This window comes from Lates calcarifer, linkage group LG12 (assembly GCF_001640805.2).
Source record: "Lates calcarifer isolate ASB-BC8 linkage group LG12, TLL_Latcal_v3, whole genome shotgun sequence".
NCBI classification, from domain to species: Eukaryota; Metazoa; Chordata; class Actinopteri; family Centropomidae; genus Lates; species Lates calcarifer.
The window spans coordinates 23487497-23513652 of record NC_066844.1 but is presented as its reverse complement, the minus strand read 5'-3'; the positions used below and the strand labels follow the sequence as shown (position 1 = coordinate 23513652).

Sequence of the window (26156 nt, the reverse complement as noted above, 5' to 3'; positions counted from 1 at the left end):
GGTGGCTAACTTGTGTTTTACTGAAAAAGAACAAAGACCTTGTGAAAGTTAGATTTATTTCATCACTGACCATAACTGGAAGCAGAGACAGTAGCTAACAGTCATGAGTGTTTATGAGTGTTTTACCACAGTTTAGTCTTCTTGAAATTCTGACCATTCACCTCCACACAAACTCCCTTATGAAACAAAAAGGACAATGACATCCTGTAGTCTGAGCAGTGTCAAATAAATACAATTGCTTTAGTTATAGTAAAAACATATAAAATAAATTGGGACCAAGAATGTGAGCAACAATGTGTAAAATATTTTCACATAGCATAAACGTTGTTTTTGCCATGTTTGCAAATTGCACTTGTATACACGACACAAAATGGCACTGCAGGCTTACTGTTTGCAAATGTATTTTCAAACAGTTTACAAAAAATGTATTAAAACAATTACATTAGAGACTCTCCTTCATGAATAAAGTTTATGAATACTATTAACATCTGACCTTAACTTAGAAATCTTTAAATAAGCTTTGCATTAATACTCTTATTCAGTCATAACAAGCATACTTAAATTTGTAACAGCTCTGTCATGTCTACAGAGGAGGAGCACAGAAAATTTAGTTAAGACCCTGAATTTGAAGCTCCACATCTGCAGGATAATATAAATTGAATATGCTGAAAACAATGTATTGCATAATGTCTTAATGAGCTAAACAGGAGACATCAGAGGTCTTGCTCATAGGCACCCCTAAATCTAAGGCCAAAAGTAAAACAACTAAGGCAGAAAAGCTTATTTGTCTCTTGTTTGAATTTCAACCAGTTGGTTGAAAATACTGCTTTATAAAAGAATGACCACATAATCGCTGGGTTTTGTTGTTATGAAACAAATATAGATAAAGATATGCTGATCATTTAAAATTGTCATGAAGAAATTGGCAGATAAACGCACACATACAGTAAAACATTGTACATTACATGAAACAATTAGTATGATTTTAGAAATAAAGAGGAATCACCTAAGAGCAAATAAGTAAAAAGAAAGTGCTCAGTCAGGGTAACACAGGCAGTGAGTAATCAGCAAAACCTCCATCTTGAGTTTTCCTCTGGTTCAGTAATAATAGCGGTTCATATTGTTGGAAGACTGAAGGACTGCAGTGGGCAGATGATGTGATGAGTCATACTTTCTGCAGTCACACTGTTTGACAGAACTTTCAGAGATTTTTGTTTTGGCTCTCTAAAACAAGGCCCTTGGCAAATACTGTTGGATATGTTCTTGTGATAGCAACGACATGATTGGGACCATGATTACAGAGTGAAGAACCCAGGAGCACAGACACGGACCTCCTTAAGGCCACTTGGCTTGATAGATTTACTGTGAATGGAAAGATAAAACAGAGGAAAATCACATTAAATTGATTGTTGATGAATTTGTAAGATGCTAATTATTGATGAAGTTAGCAGAGGGGAAAGTGCATAGGGAAAGATCGCAGGACTGAGATGTGTTTATGCATGCAGTCTTCAATGATGAGTCACTGGTACAACAGGGAATGTTTGAATCAACTCAACACTATTTTTCCTCAAGTTTCTATTAAATTATTTGAACTCCACCTGTTTTTTCATTACTTCGTGTATCATTTGTAGTAGAAAAAGATGAATATTTAGGAAAAAACTGAACTTATCAATACAATTTTGTTTCATTTGGTTTGACTTTGGTATCCACCATCAGAATTTCTTTATTGGTGAGAAATGCAAAATGCTTGTTAATATCTTAATTTCCTGGTTTGTTGTACTCTAGCACCATCCTCGCCAACTCACCATGACACTAACACAGAACTCAAGCATGAATACTTGGTACTTTCCATGTCTAATTATACCCGCTTATACTTATCATGGCAAATTTGAAAGGGATGCAGCTGGACACAAATGTCAGTTGAATTAAAATTAGCATGCAGGTTTCAAGTTTCATGCGACTCTCAAGCCAAATAATGATATTAATATCACATGGAAATAAGGTTTATGATTATCATCCATGTTTGGGGCATTTGCAAATCTTGGAATAACAATGTAGAGATTTGCAGGGACCAGGCTTGCAGAAGAGCTCAGGGTCTTGGGTTATGCTTTGTGACTCACTCAGCCCTGCAGTACAATCTCTGACTTACATGATGACTGGAAGAGGCTCCCTTGCCCTTTGTTTTGCCCTTGCCTCCCACTGCTGTGGCACTGTTGCGGCGCGCCTGCTCGTGGTCAAACTCCAAGTCCTCCAGGCGCTGGGTTAAGGCCAGTTTCTGCTGGATGGCCATACGTAACAGAGAATTCAGGGTCTTCTTCTCATCCTCAGCAGCAGCCAGCTGCCTCTGCATGTCGTCCAGCTGGGTAACGTACTCGTCACACCTGAGAGAAAAGAGCAGGGAGAGATGGTGAAGAGAGCAAGGGAAGGGGGAGGGAGGAGGAAATGAGAGATGAGCATTATTTCCACCAGGTGGAGCAATTTGCCTTGGATTTCTGCTGTCACATGTTTTCTCCATTCCCCAGACAGCATTTTCCAGATGGGAGGATGAGCTCCCTGACAAGTATTACATCAGACTGTTCCCACAATGCTTTGTGTTTTTCTCACAAACATACACAGACACGCGCACGACACACGCACAACAGCTGTGCAGAATAACACCAAAGTTTTGATTTATTCTTTTTTATTACAGGGAAGAGATGCTGAAAAGAGGCAGGATTAGCAGAATAAAAAGATATATTAATGTTATTTGTATTTTTGTAATGTTTCCTGTAACAGATAGAGTAGATAGTACATATGTTATAGTGTGTGCCCTGGACTACATGGCTATCAGGAGACCATATGATGGATAATTTAATGTTTGACAGGAATTAAATGTAGAATCATACCTTGTAGCAAACATGGCTCGAAGAGAGGAGAACGTAGCAGCATCCTCTTTCAGAGCCTTGAGTTCATTGCGGAGCTTCATCATTGTCTCAGTCACCATGGCCTTCTCGCTGTCATACTTACTCTTCAGGTTGGCCAGGGCAACCTCTGCCGTCTAAAGGGAACAAGATGCTATGTAATTAATAATTTCTCACATTTTCATAAAGTCCAAACTGAGTGGTTATTTTTAGCTGCAGCCAATAATCCCTGTCTGTTGTATTTGTCAGTTTGAGAAACAATGAACATCCTTCCTCTGAGACAACATACATGCATGCACACATGGACACAGAGTGGTCCTCTGACCTGTTTGTTGGCTTTCAGCACAGCTCTGAGAGTGGCTATCTGTTCCCTCTTGGTGCTAAGCAGGGACTTCAGTTTGAGGATTTCCTCCATGCAAGCCTCTTTGTCTTTGTCTGCCACTGCGCTCAGCTCCAGATTGGCAAGTCTCTGGCGTGACAGCTCTGTGGTTCGGTCCACTGCCTGCTGCAAGTGGCGGATCTGGTCCCTGATGATGGCTACGAGGTTATAGATGTTCATGGGCTCTGGGCGTTGCTCTGGGGCTGGAGCTGTGGTGTGTGACTTTCCTGGTTCCGTCTCTGTGATCAGCCCGTTACTGATAAGTATGAAAGACTGTTGCTCCTTCCCTTCCTGCCCTCTTCTTACCATGACCTTGCCTTCCTTGTAGTAGTCGAGCATGACACGGTTAGGGGTCTCGTTGTTGCACATGCACACATGGTTGTAGAGATTGGCTAGCTCTTCACTGAAAGCTATGAGCTCATCCTGGGCCACGTTAAGGCTGCCAAGTGATTCTCCTGCAGCCTTGCTGGCCAGATGGAGCTCCTTCTCCAGACGAGCCACCTCCGCTTTATCTGCTTGGCTAATCTTCTCCAGGGACGCCAGCCTTGACCTCAAGTCCTGGACGTCGCTCTCCAACTGCGCTCGCTCCTCTTCGTACTGGGTTCGACACTCCTCGTACCGTGCCCTCAGCGTCTTCAGCTCCTGCCTCAGCTCCCCAGCTTCAGACACGGCCACAGTGTACTTACACTGCAAGATCTCAGGCCCGTTGATGTCGAGCTCGTAGTAGTCTCCGTCATCATGGCTGTCCCTGTCTTTTTCACTGTCGAGGGCAGACTGGCGCTCCTTACTGGCCTGAAGTTTCCTCATTGCGCTGAGGTTCTCAGTCAGTCTGTTGACAGTTTCCTTTTGCTCAGACACAGTCCCATAGGCCTGTTCCAGCTGCTTCTGGCTCTCCTGCAGAGAGTTAATCAGGGCCACTTTCTCTCGCTCCACCTAGATATAAAAAGGAAATCAAAGCTTAGTTGACTAAGTTAACAGCACTAGCGGACAGTTCAGGAGGTTCTGACTGTATCTACTGGACAGAGTAGACTTGTGCAGCAATATTTTGAACTAACAAATCATATGTTTTTGCTGTTTTGACTTCAGAGCATAATCATAAAAATCAATCAAATACAATACAGGGTTAGTCAGTAAATGCTTCTTTCTGAACCTTGTGTATTCTCTTCAAATTCATTCAACAGAGAGAGAGCAGAGAATAAGCACTGTGTATTTAATTAGGTTTGTCTACTCCCGGTCCAATAAATAGATATCTGGATCACTGGGAACAGATAATGATTGTCAGTAATGACAAAAAGGAAAAAGAATATCTGACGCGCTGCACTGATGCTTAACCAACAGTCTCTTTTGGTATAAACATCTTACAACTGGTTCATGGTAAAAGTGCATCTTGTGCACTTCATACCTGTACAAGCTGTTGTTTAAGTTTCTGGATCTCTGAGATGTTGAGCTCACTGAGCAGTTCATCCACCAGGCTGGGAGCTGGCTTAAAGGCCTCTCCTCTCTTGTTCATAGCGGCTCTGTTGTCTTCATCACCCTCACCCGTTTTCACCAAGCCATTTTCAAAACCTCTGATTAGATCGTCGTTGTCAGGCTCACTGATGGTGGAGGGGTCGTCGTGGAGTTTCAGGTTGTCCATGGAGATGTTGAAGGAGCTGTTGTACACAGAGCCGCCGATGGTCATGTAGTGGGAGAGCTGCTTGCGCAGGGAGGCCTTCTGCTCGCGCTCTGTTTTAATTGTCTCTAAGGCCTCTGTTAGCTGTCGCTCAGCGATTTCTCTTAGACGCATGGCCTCCTCCAGTTGGCTGTGCAGGCACTGGGAGTCCTCCTCTAGACGGCGGATCTCATGCTTTAGACCTTCAAATTCCACCTGTACAGAGGGTCAGAAATTTGAATAAAGCTGTCAATAATTTTACCCAATTGTGTCCACCATTATTCCTTCCAAATATATAGTACTGGAACAGCAACAAGTTTTGTCTCTCTTAAGTTGGAAGCACATGACACAGGCACTATGTGGTTATATGAGAACCTAAAGCAATAACATGGGTAGTTTGAGTCATGTAAAGTCCCAGTTCTAGATGTGTAACAGAGTGAGTATTGTGTTGAGTCTTATTTGCCGTACCTGGTTCTGTCTCAGCACAGACACTTGCTTCTGAAGAGAGATGTTCTCCTCCTCCAGCTCGCTGTAGTCCTGCAGCAGACGAGCCTCTCGCACCTTGTATTCTCGGATGTCATCGCGTAGCTGACCGCGCTGCAGCTCAGCCAGCTCTGAATTCTGGATGCAAAAAGACAGGGGGAGAGACAGATAATGGCATGTTATGGCAGGGTGCATGAGCATGAACTCTAATTAATTGTTCACCGTCTTTGATTGAGTGAAACATCACCCAGGCAGTGTAAACTACATCCTCGCAACGGTCTGGCCATTGTGAGTGAAATGAAGATCAGCACGTCAGCATGTTTTACATACCACAGAGGCAAGACCCTTGGCAGGGAATGTAGTGACGGAAGGATGACATGGTCCACTTGCCAATGCATGCTACAGAGAGCCGTGGCGGACGACTTCCTTTGTGTCAGTCACAGTGGACCATTACGTCATCTTTCCTGCTGGGCTCAGTGCAAACTTGCTAACTGACCCTCCCCCGTTGCAACTATCGCACAACTACCGGTGAGATCACAGTGTGCATTATAACTCCTATGAGCTTCACAAACTCTAATTCCAATTTTAGTCCAGTAACAGAGGATTCTTACAGTTAACTGATATTTTAGATTTTCATTTAAGAAAAATGGTTAAAAGGTGTCAAAGGGGATTTATGTGTCAAGAATATCTTGACAGCAAACTCAAGTTACCAGTTAAAAATCTCATGGAAGCAAAATTACCCAGCAAGATCCATTTTCATTGACTTAAACTGATAATGTCATTATTGGATGAGATTTGCAGGTATTTCAGAGTGCACAGTCTGAAAAGTTTCTGAAACTACTGTATATTCTAAATGTCAGGAAATCCACAGTCAACCTGCATTTTAATATCTATGTATTTAGATTATTACCTCCTTCATCTCCAGGACTATGGAGGACAGACGCTCATTTTCAGCTTGTGAACTGGTGAGGGAGGCTTTGGCCTGTCGCAGCTCATTCTGCAACTCAAGGACTTTTTGCTGGTAGACAGCCTCTTTACTGGCAGACTCCAGGATCAGTGACTCCTCTCTGCTTTCCCCATCTGCTGCCACCTTCCTGTGGGTAGAGTAAGCATGTCCAAAGGCCTGAGGACAGATGGAGAGAACAAACATCAGAACGCTTTGATCAAGATTTTCAGCACATCCGATGGAAAATTCTCACGCATGACGTCAAGTGTGACCAGAAAAATCACTGACCATAGAGGTATTTATTCAAAAATACCAGCAGTTTATCACTTACTAGTTTACATTAACGCAGCATTTATTACTGGTCATGTTACAGAAGACCGTGTACTCACAACTACTGTGTCCCCCCTGCGACATCTGCTATATTTTGCTTTTTCACAATTGTTCTTATTACACGCCAACAGAACGTGGAAAGAGATCACTGCAAGCACTAACTGCATTTGAACTGCATAAATTTGAATTTGTCATGCATATTTGTTATAGGACAATTCAGAGCAAACTGAATGTAGCTGCCTTTCAATCCACATTCAGGGAACAAAAACACCTCATTCTGTTTTATCTTTGAAATCTGAGCTGATAAAACCAAGTTTTAAGTTATAGGTCAAAATGAAAATATCCAATATAAGCAATTTCAATTAAAGCATGTGCCACAGACATCCATACATGTTTTGTGCAAAACTCTCCTTCTTACCTACAGCATACCCAGACCTACATTCATCATTTGATTTATGGAGCTTGTTTGGATTGGTACACAGCCTGGGAGAGAGCACTTCCTGACATGTCAACAGAACATTCAACATTCAACTGAATTGTGCACAACCCTGTCATATTAATCAAGCAAAATAAAACTTTACGTATTAAAACGTAAAGACAAACTCCACAAGATTCTGGTGGGACTTATGATTTATTTTAATGCATGTATTCTCAGGTCTGTCTTTAGCAGAGAGGTGGGCGAGGCAGGGTCTTGACCACTAATGGGGTTGTGAATACATTAATGGATAGATAGGAGGCAAAGTGTCTAGGCTTTGGTTAAAAGTATTAAGAGACAGACAGAACAACGCAAGAACAGGTTAATAGGATGAACACACTGGTGTCAGATTCCCACAGGCATTTGACTTAAAGGCTTATAGATACCCAGCCAACATCTACTGACACCAAGCCAAACAGGTGACGTAACAGTTACTGTCCAAGAAAGTCCTGAAAGCCACCGTGGAGTTACAGCTCTCCTTCCCACCACCCCACCTTTTCTCCCTCAACAGTTTTCAACAAACGGATATATCAGTCAGTCAGCTGTGATGTGACTTGATCAACAGCCTAAATACACAGAGAAATACGGCAGAGATCAAGCTGATGGATAACACATTTTTTCTACATCTGTCTCAGTGACATGATCTAATAAAGAGAGAAGGAACAACCAGAATCATGAGATACCAATAGAATGACTACAACAGTGAGTCACTTTGTGACTGGACTGTGATCTACGCCATGAATAACACCATGTGGACAACAATCACCATCAATATACAGCTGAGTATAAGTCATTCAAAGTTCTCTTCCGGTGAGGACACAACTGAGTTCCTCATCTTGACTGGACGTGTTATTTATTAACTGAAAATAGAAAGACAGGAATAGACCGAAAAATCAAGCAAGTTTTAATAATCAATTGATCGTTTCAATCTCTAGTTGCAGCCTCTTGAGATTTTCTGCTTTTCTTTATCATATATGATAGGAAACAAATTATATGTAACATTTGGACTGTTGGCCATATAACTGGCATTCCTCTATTTCATAGGGTTTTATTAACCAAACAATTAATCAGTATTTGAGAGAATAAACAGCTGATTGATCAATAATTAAAATACTCCTTAGCTGCAGCTCTAACTATAAGTTGGACTCAATCAATATAAATGTAGAAGTGTGTAGTACTGCTTGTACTAGACATTTCTGCAATGAAGTCTTCTGTCTGAGCATATCTTGTTCACTATTTAGTGCACTGGACACAAGATTATAGGTTTAAAACACCACATGATAAAATATCACGATCTCATGTAGACAACTAAGAACATTGGCTGCACTGAGGGACAGTAAAAACAGACCCAATGCACTGAATTATTAAGAGCGAACAATGGAGGTATAGTTGGTAATAAGTGGCGCCCACAAATGCTGACACCAATGTTGAAGTGTCTTAGGATGCAGTTCCTCTAAAGGATGGTAAACTGGCTGCAAGAAAACTGACTGAACTGATAAGGGAAAACCCCAACTTCTCTCTTGAAACAGAGTCCAAATTTCCTACAAGTTAGAATCTGTTATGGGAATCTTCTATTGAAATGCAGTAGCTATTATTGCTTCTTCTTTTGTCTACTGTAGTGGAAGTTTTAGAAACCATTACAATACCACGAATAGATGTATTATCCTTTCATTTAGCCGTGTTGTTTGCTGTTTTCCCCAGTCTACATCAGATGTTGTTGAGGCTCTTCCTCATTTTCCAATTATGGCAATTTTTGGCTCCAGTAACTGTCAGAGGTGGCAGAAAATCATCTCCTCAGAAATCAAAGCCAGTGTCACAGACTACCATGTGCATTATGTAGTTCGCTCAAGTGAGAATCAAATTACTTCACTAAGAAGGCTGGAGCCATAATGGATGATAAAAGAGATTGGTTTGACTACAGCATGACTTGAAGTCATAACATTTTAATGCTGAAATTAGTTGGGTATACAAGTCTGACGCAGATGAGGAAACCTCCTTTCCATGTGAACAAGTACTTACTGACAATCCTAAAAAAGTGGAGCTAGCAGCAGAGGCAGCGCTGTTATAATTGTAGGTTAGAAATATGCTCTCCAAAGATCCTAACTGAGATGTCAGGATAGGAGAGTTATAAGAATACAATGGACTGAAGTGCAGAACAAGTCTTCTCTTCTACTTTCCTGATACTTTTAGACTCAGTAAACCATCAGCAGCTTGGCCACATAGGCATGCAAATTTGACCCAAGCTACTGCAGCTGCAGATGTCTGATTGTGAAGGCCTCAGCTTTACATACCAAGAGCAAGTAGGGGCAAATGACCTAAAAGTAATGACAATTTTGAATTCCTCTGCATTTGGATACCATATGGTGATCTGTAATAACCTTATGACAGACTTCATATAACATTTCAAGACATTTTTAGCCAGTCATTGTGCACTTTATGGTTCTTGGAGGCATAAAATCAAGTTCTTGGCTGAGCTTCAGAGACACCAGGTCCAAGACTGACAGCTTATATAAGTTATGATGGTTCTGATTATAGACTGTATGATTCAAAGTGATACGTTCAAAAACAGTTGGTGAACAAAATACTGACCGCTGCTGCCCGAAAATCTTAACTATTACCGTGCTGCTCAGAGAATACTTGCTAGGGGTTACATGCAGTGTTTACATACCGATACAATTAACATCATAACCACCGACAGTATTTCAAAGTGTCTGGCTGCGTGGCTATGACCTCGGGTTACCTCCTTCAGCTGATCCAGCTCCTGTCGGACCGTCTCATATTCCGTCTCCAACTCGTCGAATCGCTGCTTGAGCTGCTGTTTCTCCTCCAGCACCGCCAGCCCATACTCCGCCGCCTGGATCTTCTCATGGGTCGTTTCGCGGAGCTCCCGGGTGAGACGCTCGACCTCGGCCCGGAGCCACTGTGGCCCGGCCTCTGTCACCAGCACCGCTTCGGGATATTCCTGCTCCTCCATGGACGTCTTGGCGAGCCGCCGACTCACAACTGTAACGGGACCCAGCCCTGGCTGCCTGGCTGGCAGGAGCAGCAGCAGCAGCGGAGAAAACCACCGAGACCGCAAATCACTGCTTCCTTTGTTTGAACCGCATTGTTATTTGGGACTTAAACTGCGTTTCGTTTACTTTGCCTTTTCCCGCCGCGGTCTTCGACAAAGCTCAGCCTAGAGGACACTTTTATCATTCTCGGGGAGTTTCTTCAGCCTCTTCATGAAACTGACAGAGGAAACTTCAGTTGAGATCATCGACTGGAAAAAGCAGCCCCCTACACCGCATTCAAATCTGTGTGAGTGGAAAGGGAATTGTAGTTTGAAGTGTGACGCCAGTGTCTTAAGGACTGCGTGCTTAGGCGCCATATTGACTTCGATTACCAGGATGCATTGCGCGGGCTTGAAAGCCTTCAATACAACACTGACATCTAGTGTTTCTATACTGAAACTACAATTATACCCATGGGTCAAATACTGTGTTTTATGTATTAAAAACATTGCGGCTGCGAAAACAAATAACAAATTCAATTTCTAATGATATAAAACACAGAAAAGTAGCAAGCAATTGGCTTTTTCACCCTTTAATTGATCAACTCACGCGATTATCAAAGTTAATTAATTCATTCATTTTCTGTCAATACACTAGACTGTAATCTAGCTACTTGTTTCAGTTGTTCAAATGTAAATATAGCTCCGCCAACGCAACACCTGCTCTCATTACCATATTGACCGACAAGTTTATGAAAACATGGACTGAGGCCAGACATCTATTTTAAAAAGTCACGAATATGCTCTTTTCTCTGTTAAAGTCATTTCTTATGTAATGCCAAATGCCAAACAAAAGTGCTGATCTTTCATCTAGACTAGACTTTGATTCAGTACTTGGACCTGTAAACAATACTGAAAGGCCTCTATGGTTTTCCATTGTCTCTGAGCCTCACCCACTTAAAGCTGTACACAGATGGTGTTAAAACACAGTGTCTATGAATGTGAAAGCAAAACATTCTTATCTGGGACTTCCCTTCTGCTTATACACAGCACTTGGCAGGGTGGTTTGACCAGGTTCAGGAAGTTGTCTTCCTGATGACTGAATGTCTTCTTGCTGCTTCACCTGCCGGGAGAATTAGCCTGAAGCTCAAACTTGAATGGTGTGTACATCAGTGTTTCTGGGTCTCAGGGTCTGCCATCTGTGGTTATGGTAATCCACTCTCTCACTCTTTCTTTATATTATTATAATGTGGTGCCATATGTTCTCTGTGCTGCTGTCTCTCTCTTGCTTTCACATCATTTTGTCACCTCTGCCCTCTCTGTTTCTGGCAACAGCCTACTTTGTGTTTATCATAAACTATTGTGATAATATTTCTTTTTCAGGAATATGGAAGGGACCTCACATCTGACTTTTACCAGCACTGTATGTAGAACACATTAGTGGAGGGTGGTAGCACACAATGTCCAAAAAGGGATTTGTTTAGAAGATATGTCTTAATATTTAATGTTTTCTCTTGAACATTTTCAGACAAATATTACCATTTTTATGCCGTCTGCTTTGGTTTGGGATGTGGAACAGCTCTCTATAGGCCATTTCGTTGTAAGTAGTGAGAAATGAGAATTTCTAATAATCTAATTCATCAGCAAACATACCTATTTTTGCTTGGTATATGTTCATAACATGGACTGTAATAATTTAAGAATATCTGTGTTGCATTTCCAGCACTCGTGATTCCTTCAGTTCTTGGTGTGTTTTTCACCATAGTGTTTGAGCTTGTGGGCATATTTACTGGTAAGATAAAATTTGTTTTAAAATTGACACAATATTTTTAAACACAATATTTTTAACAACAACAACAGTTATTGCTGTCATTTTTTGTTAACTAGAAGCTGTTTCTTTTAAGTAAGTCATTTTAGATGACCTCCTAATCTTTGTTTTTTTGAACAATGACAATCTCAGTGTTAATTTTTTATGTTTTTGTCAGGCCTGCCAGCTCATACAAGGAAATGTAAAGGCCCACCATATGAAAGAGGAGGTATTTTATATATTTAGTTTGAACTTCACTTGAATGCACACTTGAATAACTTGGTTATAATTGGAATGAACTCACAACTGATTAATATTACCAACAAAATGTGTACTCATAACTAACACATGTACTGAGAATAATACTATAAACTGGAATTATCAGTTTTTCATTACCAAATATTTTGTAAATCATTTAAGGTGGTCAGTGGTGTTGCAGTCAATTTTATTTAATTTTATCTATCAAGGTTTCATAACAATAATCAATCCAAGGAACTAAATCTAAAGCTTTAGTTTCCATTGACTCATATTCATACAAATTTTTAAACACTAATTATAAATCAGTTCTCACATTCAGGCCCATTTGTCATAAAAAAATAACATTACCTTCTAACTCTCTGTAGATGTTTACTGGGGATTTTGTTTTGCACTTTTCGTGGCCATTGTGAACCTCAACTCATATCATGGTAAAACCGCATGACTTTACAGCACATGAGATATGCAGACGCCTTGGGAAAATACTATTTCTGTGGTTAAATATTGTGCTTTATTCCAGTCTACACATTGTCTTACGGATGTGGAATCATAATGTTTGCTCTCAGGGGAGCAAAACGGAAATACAGCTCTTTATGGTGGGTAGGCCGACAAGAAGCTGCTTTAACTTTTGCACACTGTTCCTATAGATTAACAGTCTTGTTGCAGGTTTAATGTAGTGTCTTTAAATGTTTTTGAAAGTGAACTAATGGTATTTGTATGAACTGAAAATGTTTTCTTTTGGACAGGAAGTTAAGAGAGAGACAGCAATCTTGGTGGTGAGAGAAGCTTACAACCGCAGACAGTGAAGTGCCAAGCAGTGCTACTGTGGTATTAACAAGGTCAAAGAGCAGAACTGTGTGTGGTTCAATGAACTTTCAACTCAAAGGCGTTGATTTCTGCCAGGAAGCCACCTAAGTCTCCATGGATGCATATTTCAGAGTCTTTTATGATCAGATATTTCGCTGGTTTTCTAGTTTATGACATAAATGTATTAGTAAGCTCAGGGACGTACAGTAAAGACTTAATATATGAACAAATAACGCAGATCTGTGCCTCAACTCTGTCATACTAATATGTTGTCATTCATTATGTTTTTGTATAACTTCGCAAGACACTGTCTCAATTAAAAGTTCAGATTCCTGCATATGTGCTGTTTGAACTACACACATCAACACAAACACATCGAGGGAAAAGGAACAAACTACTGTGAAGACTCAAAGTCAAATGCAGAGGGCTTTATTACATGAAAGTAAGGTACATACAAAATTTCAAGTAACAAAGAAAGCGTTTGTTCTCGGGTTCACAAGTCAGATGTAACTCTACCTTCACAGTCACAGCCAACCATATTCTCCATCAGCACCGGAGGGACCTTCAACCCTCCACCTTCTGTAAAAGAGATGATGCCACTGACCACACTGTGATTATCGTCGCACTGCTGGCATGGTCCAATTGTACAATGAGCACAAATGAACACTGAGGTGTGTGTAGGTTTATGGTAATAAAATCGCTAACAAAAGAACGCGCTGAAGAGAAATGACACGATTTTCAAAACCACAAAAGTTGAAATCATCTGAAAATGAGAAGATGTGGTTTTTGCGTGACTGCTCTTTATGACCTAACTACATTTGCTTGATTTTTTTTTTCCACTACCTTCTACAAACAGCAATTCGATTGGCTTCTTTCTCACACACCGTTATCATGATAGACACCTACTTTAAAACTACACCCCACCTACATCAGAGAACTACATCAGAACAATATAAAAACATTTCCAGATGAATGAAGTTAATCAAAGAGCTTTTTTAAAATAAAAAAAAAAAAACACACACACACGAGGGCACAGGTATTGTTTTGTTTGGTGAGTCAGTTATGGCCACATTTTGATTACTGAACTGGATCCATGACTATTCTGAAATTAAGAGTATATGTGTGTGTGTATGTTTGAATTTGTGTGTGATGTGATGGACGCATGAAAGAAAAGGTAAATGTGGAACTCTACTTCAAAGTGTACGGCACAAAATCACATTACTTTAGTACACACTTAGGGGCATTCACAGTGAAGGAATTTAAAGAGCTGGGTTTCATGTGAATCAAAATCATACTTGACTGTTTTATCTAAATCTGCAGAGGGAGGTGTGTGTGTGATCAGACAGGTGGGGTGGGGCAGGGAGAACGTTCACTTGGCATTGGTGGAGCTGCTGAGCATCTTGCGGACAGCCTGGGCGATGGCGTCGCGGTCGATGCCGTAGATCTTGAGCAGCTCGTGGGGTTTGCCGCTACGGGGAACGTGGGACACAGCCAGACGGTGCAGGCTGAAGCCAGACTCATTGACCATTGCTGAGCACACTGCCTCCCCAAGGCCACCTGCAGAACAGCAATTTATCACGTGAGAAAGGTGAAGAGGGAAGATAAATCCTCCTTGAAGGATGAGGGGCACCCAGCCAGTCGCCTTAATGTTTGCAGCATAAATGAGCCTTTGTACACACACCACATAGTGTATATCAGTACAGTATATAGGAGACAAGAAAACATTACAAGTGTAAAACATATCCCTTTGACCACTGAAGCATAATCCTCCTTGGCCAAGATGTAAAATGAATGAAATACCCGACATCAGGCTGATTACAGTCGCTAAATATCCTTTGTCCTGTCAAGTCCGTGGCATCACCCATCCCCACTCTCTTAAAAGGCACAGGGCATGGCTGTCTGTGCTATCTAGGTCACAGTGAGCCCCATGGGCACATGCTCAGTTAAGGAAATCTGACAGCACTCTGCCTCTCTGGCTCTCACACTTACAAAAATGCACCACAATACCAATACCTTTGCCTGCAATGAGGGCACACGACAGTCAGCCTCCCGCTAAGCCAATAAGCGAATGCCACCACATCACGTCTCTGTCGCTGCACCAATGAAAACATGCCACCCAGACGCACCCGAGGATATGGACCAATGACACGGCCCCAGCTGCATTATGTTGAGAAGCTTGTTGCTGCAAGGTTGGCAGTGGTCATGCAATATGCAGGAGCTGAATGGTATGAGCAACTTTTATGGAAGCGTACCTTCATAGTAGTGGTCTTCTACGGTGAGGATTCGTCCCCTGGTGGCACGTGTGTGATCCATGATGGTTTTGACATCCAGCGGTTTGATTGTGAAGGGGTCAATGACCCTGACTGAGATCCTCTCTGCAAAATCAATTCATTAAGTGAAAGTATTACAGCATATACTGCATTATTTTCAGTGCCAGCTGCAGTAAGTACTGAATCACCAAATTTAGTCAGAAATAATTAAAAATCAATACTCTCCACAATGTTGTATAATCTGCTTGGTTTGTCAAATAGAATCTAGTCTATATTTCATCTTATTGCAGCCAGAAAAGTTATTTTGCTGTATGGTACCTTTCTTTAAATGTTCAGCTGCAGCCAGGGCCTCATGCAAAGTCACGCCAGCTGCCACCACAGTCACCTGGTCCTCCTTGCTCTGGTACACCACCTGGAAAAGAGAAAAGTATTACCTTGTGTTTCCTTTTACATATTGACAGTGCTTTGTGTGTGAGTTAGTGTTACACTGAATTAGTTCTGTAAACACCAAAAACTCACCTTTGCTTGTCCAACATGGAAGTCCTCATTGCTGTTGTAGATGATGGCACTGTCTTGGCGGCTGGTTCGGATGTAACAGACACCCTGTATGATGGAGGAAATGAAAGGAGCATTACCACTGAGGCAGCCAACAGGCTCTCTTGCAAATAGTTAAATGTTCTCACTGATGCTACGGGGAAGCCAGGACTCTGGTACCTTTATGGTTGCAGCCAGTTCCACAGCCTTCTCTGTAGACACACCGTCGCTGGGATAGAAAATGGTTGCTGTGGGGAGGGCCCTGAACATAGCCACATCCTCTAGACCCATCAGAGAGGGGCCTTCCTCTCCTGCAACATACACACTTACAATTATTTTCACGCACCCAACAATTAGAAAATCCTCAAAAGTTATCGACTGGTTAGGTGAGCTGATGCATGCGGATATAAAGCCAGACTTTGCATGCAGTGTACCTGCACTAACAGAGGGACACCTGGTTCCCTTCAGACAGCTTCCAGGGCAGACAGGAAGGGAGAAAAAGGGGAGGATTGAGTACTAGCTGTAAGGTCAAGGGGGGTAAATGATAAGGAAAACACAGGATTAGAAGGAAAGAGAGAAAGGGTAGCAAAAGCTGCACAAACACACACACACATACACACATACAGAGATCATTCTTTTATCCATTTATCAGCATAAAGGATAGTGTGAATATGGCCTGAGAAAGTGAGTGCTGTGAGGTGTCTGGCTCCAGTGTAGGGGAATAAAGGTGAATTTCTGTGAGGGTGTGGGTGTTGGTGAGGTGTGTGAAAGGGGTCGTGGTGCGTATGGCTCATTGGCAGTGGTTTACTAACCAGTGGAGAGGCCGCAGTGGGAACCACACAGGTTGATGTTGCTCTCTGAGATGGCTGCCATGCGAAGCTGGTCATAGGCGCGGGTGAAGAAGGAAGCAAGAGTGCTGGCGAACACAACGTTCCTCTCACGGGCAGCACATCCCATGGCGACGCTGACCTGGGAAAGGAATTTGTTATTTCTTAGGAGGCTGCCTATACAAGAGCACCGGTAATATAACCTTCCTGCATGTGTCAAATTAGATAGACACAGGTCACACGCACTTGATCCCAAAAAGATCATCCAGAGGGTCAAATATCGGCAGCACAAACTGTATTTGAAAGCGTCTTTGAACTAAAGACCATGTTAAGTACAGAGTCAATGAAAAGAGTTTTCTTCAAATCTCTGCAGCTTCTTGCCCCATATGGACGGAATCAGGGGCATACCTCCTTTTACAAATAATTTCCTTTGTCCTGTCTTCAAGAATCTCCCCAATCCCACAACTTCTTTCCATCCTTAGACAGAAACAATAACTAAGCAACCGTGAAAGTTCAAACGTGATGTTAGATAACATACAATCAAAAAAAATAACCTGCCTATTTAACGGCTGCACTCTAACTAGCAGCTGTTTCATTCTAACTAAGAAAAGATTTAATCAATAACAGATCAAGTGTATGATTTTATAGAACCAGTCTCCTCATTTATAATGCAGTGGCTTTTCATTCAGCCACTCTAGCTGTGCCATTCAACTTTTGACTTTTCTCATGCATTAAGCCAGATGGTCCCGCCCTCCACACTGATTAATATTTTACTTCTGAATACACTTGTCATGACTGCTTATCGTCATACACATGACTGACCTACATTGGAGTAGGTTTCTGCTGCAGCCACAACAGCGCAAGGAATTAATGTCTAATCGCCTCTATCCAAATTATGGATCCAAGATCAGAGGAATTAATGACAGAGAGGCCATGGCAAACCGCTAGTGTGAGCAGCAGCTACACTGACCATAAGGAAACATAGGAGTCATATTTTTTTCCCATCCTTACATTATGGATAGACATGTCATGTATTATTAAATAACACAGGCTCGGACTCACAGCTGTGAGATGTAGGGCTGAGAGAGAACGATTTACTCAGCAAAATCACCACTTTAAAGAGACAAAAGGAGGTTTTATTTGTATTCTCTAATAAGCTTTTAAAAGAATAATAAAAGACCATTAACAGAGTACAGACGGCTTTCTTAATACATATATGTCTTACAAAATATCTTTCTCAGACTTTGGGAAATAGGCTTAAATCTTGAGATTCATGAGGGATCATACCATGTTCTGCTGTGCGATGTAGCACTCCACAAAGCGGTTGGGATGCTCATTCTTGAAGATCTCTGAGTAGGTGAGGTTGTTGGTGTCTCCGTCAAGGGCCACAACGCGCTCATTGTAGCGGCCCAGCTTGGCCAAAGCCATCCCATAAGCTTTCCGTGTTGCAATCTACAGTATAAAGACAGAGAGAAACACCATGTTTATGTTGCGTTCATTCACTTGCTCCTGTGATTTCATTGTGTGAACCTACTTGAGAACAGAAGACGAGGATATGAATGAGTGCACAGGTGACAAACCTTTTCTCCGGCCTTGTAGCTCGGTGCGCTCGGCATCCTGATGTTCCTCAGGCTGACCGGTGGGGAGTCCTCTATGGGAGCAGGCGGGTACAGGTGCTTGCTGCTGTTCATGATGCGGCTCTGCAGATCCTTGATGACCATCTCGGCCATGTCTTTAGGCAGAGGTTTGGCATGCCAGCCGAGCTTATCTTCTGCAGCTGAGACCACATAAACAAAACGCCGCATTAGTAGATTCAAACACAATGGTAATAGGGCTATAGACTCAGAACAAGGCATCTGCAGATGAGGAGTGGACTGTGAGAGTTACCTGGGATGCCTTTGCCCTTGATGGTTTTTGCAATGATGGCAGTGGGTTGGTGGCGTGGCTGGCTCAGAGCCTTGCAAAGCTCCTCCACACTGTGTCCATCCACAATTATAGCATGCCAGCTACAAACAGACACACACACACACACACATAGACATCGTAGCCACACATTAAAACACACTTAGTATGATCAGATGCCATGAACACAAATCTTCCATCCATTAACCAGCCTCTACTACTCTGCAGTTTCCAGTTTTATGCGTTATTACCCGAAAGCTTCACAGCGTTTCTGATATTTCTCCACGTGATGCTGCAGAGGTGCAGGGTCACTTTGGCCCAGGCGGTTGATGTCCATGATGGCCACCAGGTTGTCGAGTTGGTAGTAGGAGGCAAACGACATGGCCTCCCAGACAGCTCCCTCTGACATCTCACCATCCCCCAGCAGGCAGTACACACGGTAACTGAGGTGGTAAAACAGGGCGGGATTATACGATTAGTAGTGTGTCGGCATTTGTGGGGTGTTGCGCTCACAAGACGTGACATATCACACAAAAATACCCTCTGACACTTTTCCACTCAGATTGATTCTCTTTCCATTATCTGACAGTTGAGTTGGTAACCAGCTGTGACATGATAAAAGCTTCCTCCAGGCCTATGAAGGTGTGGCTGCTGAATTTCACACCTGCCTTAAAAATATATCTCCCAAAAGAGGTCCATATTTTCCTTTAAATGAGACAAAATGATCATCTTGTTTCATAAAAAAATTATTATTTATTCATTGTTTGCCATTGGTTTCAAATATTACCTGATGGGTCTAAATGTCATCTATATACAGCGGACTGTTTTATGCAAAAAAAAAAAAAAAAAAAAAAAAACTTTATTGCAGCAATGAAAAAGTAGTAACAGGAAACGTAATCAGTTTGTGTTGATAAATTAGAGCGATAGGCTGAGACCAAATATATGGTTGAAAGCACAATATCTGTATTTGATTCTGAGATGAAAACTGCTCTGATGGTAAAAATAACTGAGAAATGACTGCTGGGCCTGTGATTATTAGAGCAGAAGAATTGTGAGAGCAGAGCATGTAGCCGCAGCACACACCCACCAAATCTGGAAAATCCTAATCACTAGACGCTCAAATGAAATATGATGCAGACTGAAAATTGCACTAAAAATAACTCAGAAATGTATAGTGCACAAACACACAACAATCCTGTGAATATTGCCGCTGTGTGTAAAATAAAGCTATGTCAGTGTTTATTTATGTCAGATGTTTACATTTATGAAGGATTACCTGGACTTGTCGAAATATTTCCCAGTGTAAGCCATTCCACAGGCTACACCAAGACCCTGCCCCAAGGAGCCAGTAGCTACATCGACAAATTGCTGCTTCTGTAATGCACACACACACACACACACACGCACGCACAGGATAAAGTGTTATCAAAAACACTGGTTGTGTTCCAAGAGATGATTCCTGAGGTGTGTTACAGTATGTGACAGCTTACTGGGGTTGGGTGGCCCTCCAGGGTAGAGTCAACCTGGCACAAACTGAGCAGCTCGCTCTCCTTCAGGAAACCTGTTTCAACCCACATGGAGTACAGGGCGGGAGCAGCGTGACCCTGTGGGAAGAACAATCGCAAATCCACATTAAGAGAAATCGCTGAGGTGGAGCAAAGAAAAGGTTAGATTCTGCATGGCATTTTGAAAAGAGGGGCCTCCTGTTCAGACTACCTAGCACTCACCTTGGAGAGGATGAAACGATCATTGTTGAAGTTCCTGGGGTCTTCAGGGCGGTACTTCATGTTGTGGAAGAAAAGCACAGACATGATTTCTGCCACACTGCAGCATGATGTCGGGTGTCTGGATGACAGAGAAGACAGTGCTCTTAGCTTTATGTCAGTGTTAAGTAAATACATATGCACAAAGGAATGTATGCTAATCCCATAAAGACACACTGATTCAGATTCAACATGTATACTATGCATATCAGTAGGCCTACAGGTGGACACATACATACACCGTCAGGTTTGGTAGAAAAAGTTGGTCATGTGCTGGTCATTGTAAAATTAGATGTTAAAGTGCAAACCTAAACATAATGAAGGACCAGTATCTATTGAAAAAGCATTCACATACACTGTATGCAGACCAATTGCTGATGGAGTCGATAAAACTAGTAGCAGTAATAGAGCTCCATGGGCTGATATACTTCATGCAAAGGGGCTAAGCAGATTAAATAGAGAACTGTTTGTAAATGCTAGTATTTCATTCGAATTAAAGCAATTTGTGCTTTAATAAACAATCATTAAATAAAGCCACTATATTAAACCACCGACCAACTTTAATCTTAATCACAAAGTGCTCCACCCAGTGCTTTGGAATCTGAAGGATTAAGTATTTTGGCGCGCTGATATCAATAGGTGGTTATTTACCCTTAACACATGCAAAAGTACTGGAGCTGTCCACTGATAAGGTACCAATACGATAAATACAAAACTTTGTTTGCATTTTAACACAACTATTAGTCATTAATAATTATAATAAGGTTTAGAATATTTTAATTCAAGTGACATAATTTCAACTGTTTCTCAGTGTTCTTCCACTCCCATCACTGTGTACTTGTGTACAAGGAGATGGGCTCAAAAATCCTTCAAATTTAGAAAAGATATAGCCGTTCATAATTATTCTGATAATCTGTGAAGAGACATTTCTATCACAAATTGTGTGCTGTGATACGACATCAGCATTGAAAAGATATATCAGCAATCTACAACAGGGCTCTAAGAGAAGATTAGATTATTATTTCATCTTACCAATAAAAATGTACAACCATTTTTCCATTGAAAAAGATTATAGTGCCAACAGCAACCATGCAATACTCAAGTCTATCTGCAACATACATTACACAGAGCATTGCACATAGTAGTCTATTGTGCCCAGCACTGCACAGAGGCATATTATCTTTTCAGAAATCAAATACAATATTTATCCTGCAAACAAAGTAAATATAAGATTTTGAAATAATATGAAGACTTTGTACATCTTAGTCATTGTCCAGAGAATGGAACCATTCATCTGGAAAAAAAAAATAAAAAAATCTCACTTTGAATATCAGCTGTGATTAAAATATCTAACAGTTTTCTATCTTAACTACACTGCGTTCAAAAGAATATCCACTGAAATTCCTGCAACTTGGTGTGTATTTCATGAATATTCCATAAATGTTCTAAAAAGCAGAATGATGTAGAAATTGTGTAATCTATATCTTTTTTTTATTTCGGTCAGTTCATTGATACGGATTCAGAGCACAATTTATAAAATAACAACTTTGGAAGTTCAAATTATTCTTTCAGTAGACCGGAGGAGAACAAAGGGAGAACACATTGTTCCTTTGGCCCTTCACTTACATCTATGTCTGAGTGTGTGCATCTGTACATGTATGTGTTCATGCATGCTGCATAGAAATATTAAGTTTGTGTTATCCTTTGCACACATTGAGTAAAACATAAGTTCATTCACAGTGGTAAAGCTCAAACGTGAGGAGACTCACCCACTGCCCGCTGCAGTCGTTGCCTTGATGGAGTTGATTCGGAGACGGTTGGCGATGTTCCTCAGCGCCTGCACTGTCTGCTGGTCAGGTTTGTGATAATCCTCCATGAAGGCAAAATGTCAAGTTCCACAGCACCAGAAAATTGGACCAACTAAGTTCCTCTGTTGAGTTTGTGTGTGTTTTTGGATGTGTGTGTGTGAGAGAGAGAGAGTTAGGGTTGCCAAAGAGCAGTACCTGTATGTGTGTGTCTGTATGTGTGTATGTGTGTGTGTTGGTGGCAGAGGCAGAGAGAAAGAGAGACAGGATGGAGGAGAAACTGGATTTATCCTACCGGGCATGCAGACACATAGATGCACTCACTGCAAACACACACACACACACACACACATACACAGAAAGAGAAGGAGGAGGGGAAACCCTGTGACGTTGACTGGGTGTTACTGCTAAAATCGAATGGCACTCATTCCATTGGCTACTCTGTGACTGGGATGGTGGAGGTGTGTGTGTGTGTGTGTGTGTGTGTGTGTGTGGAAGGAGTGTCTGGATAATTGGGAGAGGGGGAGGAGGGGTGGCATTTGAAGCATCTCACCCTGATTCACTTTGGCTTAACTGTCAAAACTAATAATTCAGATAATTCAGATCTTAGTGGTTGATTGTTCTTTGTTATTTATTCACACCAAACACCCCGTTCTTGTTGCCGGGGCCCATGTTCAAACAGGCCCTAATTTGTTTGTATTAGAATTTAAACAGTGCACAAAGAGATGATGAATGTGAAAGATGTATAGAGAATTAACAAGAAAAAAAAACATGAGAGGACAGAGGAAACCAGAGAATTTAACCCAGACAGAGAGCAAGAGAATTTGGATTTTCAACACCCTCAATCTTCTTCTTCAACCACACACAAAAAAACAACAACACGACTTCATATTGTCAAAAAATCAATAAAAAAAAATCAATTAAGAAATATAAATAAATAGATCTTAACGCAACAGAAGTCGAACACATTTTTAAAAGAACATATCATTCATCATACAGTAGTGATCATAACTTTTAATGTGATTTTCACCATTATTTATATCTCATCTTCATTCTTTGTTTTTGTTAATGGTTTGATTTTCTACCATTACTGTATAATATAGTATCATAGTTGTATGGTATAGTATGGGGGTATGTAGCCTATTTTACAGAGTATATAATGTTGTATAGTGTATGTACAAAGGTGTTGTAGTTTATATTATATTATATTATATTATATTATGGAAAAGTCCTCCAAGATGGAGATTCCCTTCTAAAAAGGTCAAAATGGCACAATATCTCTCCGCAGTCTGAATCGCTTCCTTGCTCTGTTTTCATTCTGTCGTCTGTCCAACATCATGATGCTCAGTGAACCTGACGACTCCACACACAGAGGACACAGCGTTCCCCTCTCAGAAACCTTCTGCAACAGACCTCACAGGTTTCATAAACACAGATACTGAGACATAATTCTAAATTACCTCAGGGATAAACCAGCCATAGTACAGTGATGAAGCGTTTACACTCATTAAAAAGAATAATTTAAATAAATTTTCCTTAATTCTTCTAAAGTTGACCATTAAACATTTACATGATTTGAAACTGAGGATGTAACTGTGCAGATAAATACAACAACAGTAGCATCATCTTTTTCCAACATTCACCACAATATATTTCATAGTATATGAATTATGTTATGTGAAATTAAATAAGAATGAATGCAAACTGTAAAAGAAAGTTGACTAATTCGATTTATCATTAAAATAATTTTGATAAATATTCAGCTCTTTAAACAGTTTGGTGACCTTTTGGTATTTGATTTTTCTGCTGCCTTTGCACAAAGCTTTGCATGCATGCTCACAAAACATCTGACAGGATAATGGTTATGGAGAGGGTGGGACTGCCATCTAGGGGATAATTTATGACAGTACATTTGACCTGTTTCCATTGGTCACCTGCTGGATCTAATGTGTCAATCAATAAAACATCAGACCAGTGAAAACTGAAGACATTCTTCTGTCTACTTTGGTGTATCTGATATTTCTTAAGACATGAATCTAAATCTAAATGGCTGGATTGATTATTTAGAGATAGATTTCAGTGAAGGCCAACATCTAATTACATAGTATCACAAAAAATCTTTGTTGTGTGGAGAAGTATTTCATCTCTGCATTAATTTTGACTGTGTGTGTGTGCAGTGTGCTGTAAAGGCATCAGGAAGCTTTCTAAAGCAGCAGTGAACAGTGATGTGCAGAGGAAACTGTTCACAGATTAGAGTGGTTTCAGTCTACAACTGGTGATGTGGTACAGTCCAGAATCTTCCATTGGACAGAGAGAGGGGTAGTATTAAAATTATAGTACAGTATCATTCTTACTGGGGAGCCACAGGGAAATAAAAATAATATAAGAACATTTAAATGCACATGATTCACAAACCCTCTCTTTGTCCAATGGCTTTTAGGATCTTTCATTTGAGTTATAATAGATCAATCAGAGAGTACTGTCTCTTCCTTGACATGAAAGATCGACAAAAATGCTGACACAATGGATCAGTGAGGGGTTATACAGGTAGATTAACAAGACATTATCCCACATGTGTCACATAAGCATTTGCTCCATTTTGAGCAGCCTTTTGTTACAGGCCAGTTGTATTCCAAGCATTAAACACCAGAGGACACTGTCTCCCCATAAACATAGTATTATAGCCACCATAAAAATGGTTCACGGTTAGTAACGAATAACTGAAGTGGGGAAAAAAACACTAAAATAAATAAAAAAACAGTAGAGGTAACTTTTGAATTGATTTGTTATTCATTAAATCAATGAATGCTGAATCAATTTTTCAGGTCACGTGGCAAAGAGAAATGTATTTCAAACCATCACCTCATGGAATTACACCAAATATGGGGAGATGTGAAGTTTTTGGTAACAGTGAGACAAGACGACAACAAATTTAAGTGTCAGCTGCACTTATATGATCATAACACGTGCTCTCTGAGTGTCATTTCTGCAAATCGTCGCCCTGTCCCGTCCCTCATTCATTTCCTCTGCACCTCCTCGTCCATGTGATCATCTCTGTGGATTCCTGCCCTTTGCAGTAGCTGGGAGGTCACGTCCCGGCACCTCCACGCTCACAGCCATGGTGATGCCATCTCTCGAGCTCCCCCACTGCTCTCCTGGTTCCACCGACATTGTCCTTCTCCCAGTTTCCAGCAACTCCTCTGGGCTCCTGGGTCCTGTCAGAAAAGCTTTCCTTCACAGAGCCCCACAGGTGCCAGCCAATGGTAGCCTGGGAAGAAGACGGCACGTGACGATGTGCAGCCAATGTCAGGAACCCACAACTGCACACTTCCTGGAGGGAAAGTACATTCAGAGAGCATGAATGTTTCTATTTTTAATCTCTCTGGCAGAAAAAGAGGAGCAAAGCAACCACTTTTGAAACAATGCCTTAATATAACACAGAGCATGTGTGTGGCTCTTCTGACACAACGCAGAGCTCAGGTAAACAAAAATGTACTCAGCGTTGTTTGGCTTGAATGAGTAATGAGGTTTTGGCAGCTGCACAAATGCAGATACACACACACACACACACACACACACACGCTCACATACAGGCCTACATATGTGCACATCACATGCACTCATGCACGCTGACATGTGCACGTGTGCATGCTTGCAGACACAGGAATATGCTCACACTCATATGGATTGAATCTCTCACACACATCCATGAGTCTTGGTACATTGCTTTAATGCCAGTCGCTCCTTCAGGCTCCCTCTTCCACTCTGCTCTTATCACTCCATTTCCTTAAATCGCTCTGCAGTCACCATGATGACATAGTGTTTGCCCTTCTATCTGAGAGCTGTCTGTCAACCAAAGGCCCCACCCCCCTGACAGTGCACGAGACCAGATCATAGGACTCATGATTGAATTATCAACAGAGCATTCAGTCATACAGATGTTCACAGCTGGACTGGATGATCATCCTGGAACATAGGGGGCTTGGGATGGGTTGTGGGCATACATGAGGAAAAAAAAGAAGTGATCAGC

The 26156-nt window shown here is 41.3% G+C and overlaps 2 protein-coding genes across 2 annotated transcripts; both read right to left on the bottom strand.

Moving 5' to 3' along the window:
* Window positions 1-39: 39 nt before the first annotated feature.
* On the bottom strand, window positions 40-10429 carry LOC108886533 (protein bicaudal D homolog 2). The gene is made up of 8 exons (XM_018681452.2): window positions 9905-10429; window positions 6324-6536; window positions 5399-5551; window positions 4682-5146; window positions 3226-4212; window positions 2886-3037; window positions 2150-2381; window positions 40-1362 (listed from the first exon to the last, which is right to left on the bottom strand). Exons 1-8 carry the CDS (start codon window positions 10136-10138, stop codon window positions 1360-1362), a joined length of 2439 nt encoding a protein of 812 aa, XP_018536968.1. The 5' UTR covers window positions 10139-10429; the 3' UTR covers window positions 40-1359.
* Window positions 10430-13437: 3008 nt separating this feature from the next.
* LOC108886532 (transketolase) lies at window positions 13438-22467 on the bottom strand. Its single transcript, XM_018681451.2, has 14 exons — window positions 22091-22467; window positions 20286-20403; window positions 20049-20162; window positions 19835-19932; window positions 18810-19001; window positions 18544-18662; window positions 18237-18433; window positions 17944-18108; window positions 16642-16798; window positions 16010-16140; window positions 15815-15898; window positions 15614-15707; window positions 15278-15400; window positions 13438-14582 (listed from the first exon to the last, which is right to left on the bottom strand). The coding sequence occupies exons 1-14, from the start codon at window positions 22195-22197 to the stop codon at window positions 14395-14397; spliced, it is 1887 nt and encodes a 628-aa protein (XP_018536967.1). The 5' UTR covers window positions 22198-22467; the 3' UTR covers window positions 13438-14394.
* Window positions 22468-26156: the final 3689 nt, after the last annotated feature.

Excerpts from the sequence above, each read along its gene's own strand:
- LOC108886533 (XM_018681452.2), bottom strand. The coding sequence starts at position 10,138 with ATGGAGGAGCAGGAATATCCCGAAGCGGTGCTGGTGACAGAGGCCGGG. Across the intron at positions 5,552-6,323 it reads TAGTCCTGGAGATGAAGGAG|AATTCAGAGCTGGCTGAGCT; the intron begins GTAATAATCTAA and ends TTTTGCATCCAG. Across the intron at positions 4,213-4,681 it reads TTAAACAACAGCTTGTACAG|GTGGAGCGAGAGAAAGTGGC; the intron begins GTATGAAGTGCA and ends TTTTATATCTAG.
- LOC108886532 (XM_018681451.2), bottom strand. The coding sequence starts at position 22,197 with ATGGAGGATTATCACAAACCTGACCAGCAGACAGTGCAGGCGCTGAGG. Across the intron at positions 19,933-20,048 it reads TGGAGGGCCACCCAACCCCA|AAGCAGCAATTTGTCGATGT; the intron begins GTAAGCTGTCAC and ends TGTGCATTACAG. Across the intron at positions 18,434-18,543 it reads CAAGGGCAAAGGCATCCCAG|CTGCAGAAGATAAGCTCGGC; the intron begins GTAACTCTCACA and ends ATGTGGTCTCAG.